We start from the raw sequence: 2140 nt of genomic DNA, 5'->3' as shown, positions 1-2140 counted from the left end.
TTTCAAGAGCGATATTGTAGGTTAATAACATTAAGGGCTAAAAGTTAGGTAATTTCATTATTTTCTGATCATTACTTTCTACTACGACGTTTGTACCTATCATAGGCATTCTATTACTATATTTAGCTTTTAGTTGTTGACTAAAAACAAGGCTAAATTTTTGAAGGTGTTTATTGGCGATATGTAAATAAGTGAACTATTTCCCATACTTCACTTAATTTACGGAAAGTTATCGAAAATTGCTCGTTATCTCATTTAAAAAGCATGAGCAGCAATCAAAAATAGATATATTTCTAGGTTCCCTACTTTTTTTTAAAGAAAACACACATAAACTTCAAATTTAATGAGAAATCTTTATTATCATTCGAAAGAACATTATTTGGCTTTTTTGAAGATTATCTCTTTCAAATGTTGGCCGCGGCTATGTCTCAGATGGTAAACGACTCGTTCGAGCATTTAGACGGGAAGCTGGTGAATGACTCGTTTTACTCAAAGGTCTGAATCCATGTGGGATTGTCCGCATAGACTCTAGACTTTACATCTAACGGTGTGATATCACACGATCTTGGGGGCCAATTGACCGACCCAAATCGTGAAGTTATCTGCTTACCGAAGTGTTTCCTCAATACATCCACTGATTGATGCAATGTGTGAAAAATGGGCCGTCTTGTTGAGCACGAGAATCAATTTCACGCTTCAAATAGTCGGTTATCCGGGATCATTTTTGAGGAAAAATAGAGCGATGACTCCACCGGCTCATAAACCACACCAAACCTTTATTTCTTTTCGATGAAATAGTATGTCTTGAAACTCTTCAGGTTGGTCTTCGTCTAAAAGGCGGAAATTTTGCTTGTTTATATACATTTTTATTGAGTCAGAAATGGGTCTCGTTGAACAAAATTTGTCATCGTCGGAGCTTCTTGGAACTTTTAAAGAGCTCATAGAGTGAAGCGATATCGCTTGGGAAGGTGGAGCGGTTTCAGTCGTTACACAAACTCTATTTTGTACACTTTCAGTTTATGATCTCGAAGCAAAATGTGACAAGTCATTCCATAAGTCAATCCGAGTTATTGCGAAAGGCGTTGAATAGTTTTTCCACGGTCTTCGTGTACACTCCCAGCTATGGATATAGTTACATACCAAAAATTGTTCAAAAGTTTTGTTTCCGAATTTTGATAAATGTATACTTGACCAGTGAAGGAGGTGAATTGTATTCTCTCATCTCAGCGTTCTGATCAATTTCTCTGAACTAGAGTACTATTAAGATATTGTGTATTTATGCTAAGAAATTCGAAACAAACATTAAATTCACATTCTGTCCAGAAATGGTAACTTAGGTCAATATAAAAATATTTGCAGACGATACACACTCATCCGATCAGGATCCGGACTCGGAAGTAAAGACCCTACAAGAGGCCGAAGACCCATTTAACGAAAAAGGTAGCGTAGCTGACGCTGGCGATGGATTCGAGGCAAATTTCGAAGCCAACTTCGATGCGAATTTCGATGACGCTTTTGCCGGTGGCGCACAATCTGCCGATATTAATGCCGAACCAAGCGCCGATGACGTTCAAGCACCTAAACAGGTTGTCGGTGGGCGTGCAAGCATACCCGAGGAATTGGATTCGAATCAATTGGCGCGATTGCAAAATCTGAAGGAATCAAATGCTTAAACAGTATTAGAAATAACAATACTTGCATTTAAAGATAAACATACCGAAATAAATATAAATGCAATATGAAAAAGCGACAATTAAAGCATTATGGAGTAAGCATTGTGAAGAGGCGCAATTTTGAAGGGAGAATGAATATGCAGACATATATACTAGTATATGTGTATTATATATGTACTTACTTGCTAATATATGTATGTGTACTCAGAGTAGAGTTGGAGCCGGCAAAGAAGTGAATAAGCAAGTACGCTGATCTCAAACGCCAAGATATCGGTGATCTTCAGTTACTTTAAAAAGTTGCATGTAAATTAATCTATTTCATTTTCGGTCTTTAAATGCTTAAAATATAGTATTATGGGAGAGCCTTAATATCAGAAGATAATTGTACGCTGAACTTTCACAGTTGTGTCAACTTTGCACCTTGGTAAATGTACGTTAACGTATATATAAAATATAATGACGAACTC

At 36.8% G+C, this 2140-nt stretch overlaps 1 protein-coding gene across 8 annotated transcripts in view; it reads left to right on the top strand.

Moving 5' to 3' along the window:
• LOC108968102 (F-BAR and double SH3 domains protein 2) overlaps nucleotides 1–1718 on the top strand; it is a 23578-nt gene extending 21860 nt beyond the window's left edge. For all 8 annotated transcript variants that reach the window (XM_018931901.1, XM_018931932.1, XM_018931908.1 and 5 more), the window contains one exon: nucleotides 1360–1718. In XM_018931901.1, the coding sequence (XP_018787446.1) occupies nucleotides 1360–1673 (314 nt within the window). In that variant the 3' untranslated portion in view covers nucleotides 1674–1718. The remainder of the gene's footprint in view (nucleotides 1–1359) is intronic.
• The last annotated feature ends 422 nt before the right edge of the window (nucleotides 1719–2140 follow it).

This window comes from Bactrocera latifrons, unplaced genomic scaffold, assembly GCF_001853355.1.
Source record: "Bactrocera latifrons isolate USDA-ARS-PBARC rearing strain unplaced genomic scaffold, ASM185335v1 scaffold_102, whole genome shotgun sequence".
Lineage (NCBI taxonomy): Eukaryota > Metazoa > Arthropoda > Insecta > Diptera > Tephritidae > Bactrocera > Bactrocera latifrons.
The sequence above is the reverse complement of the archived record's forward strand: the minus strand, read 5'-3'. Positions and strand labels throughout refer to the sequence as shown.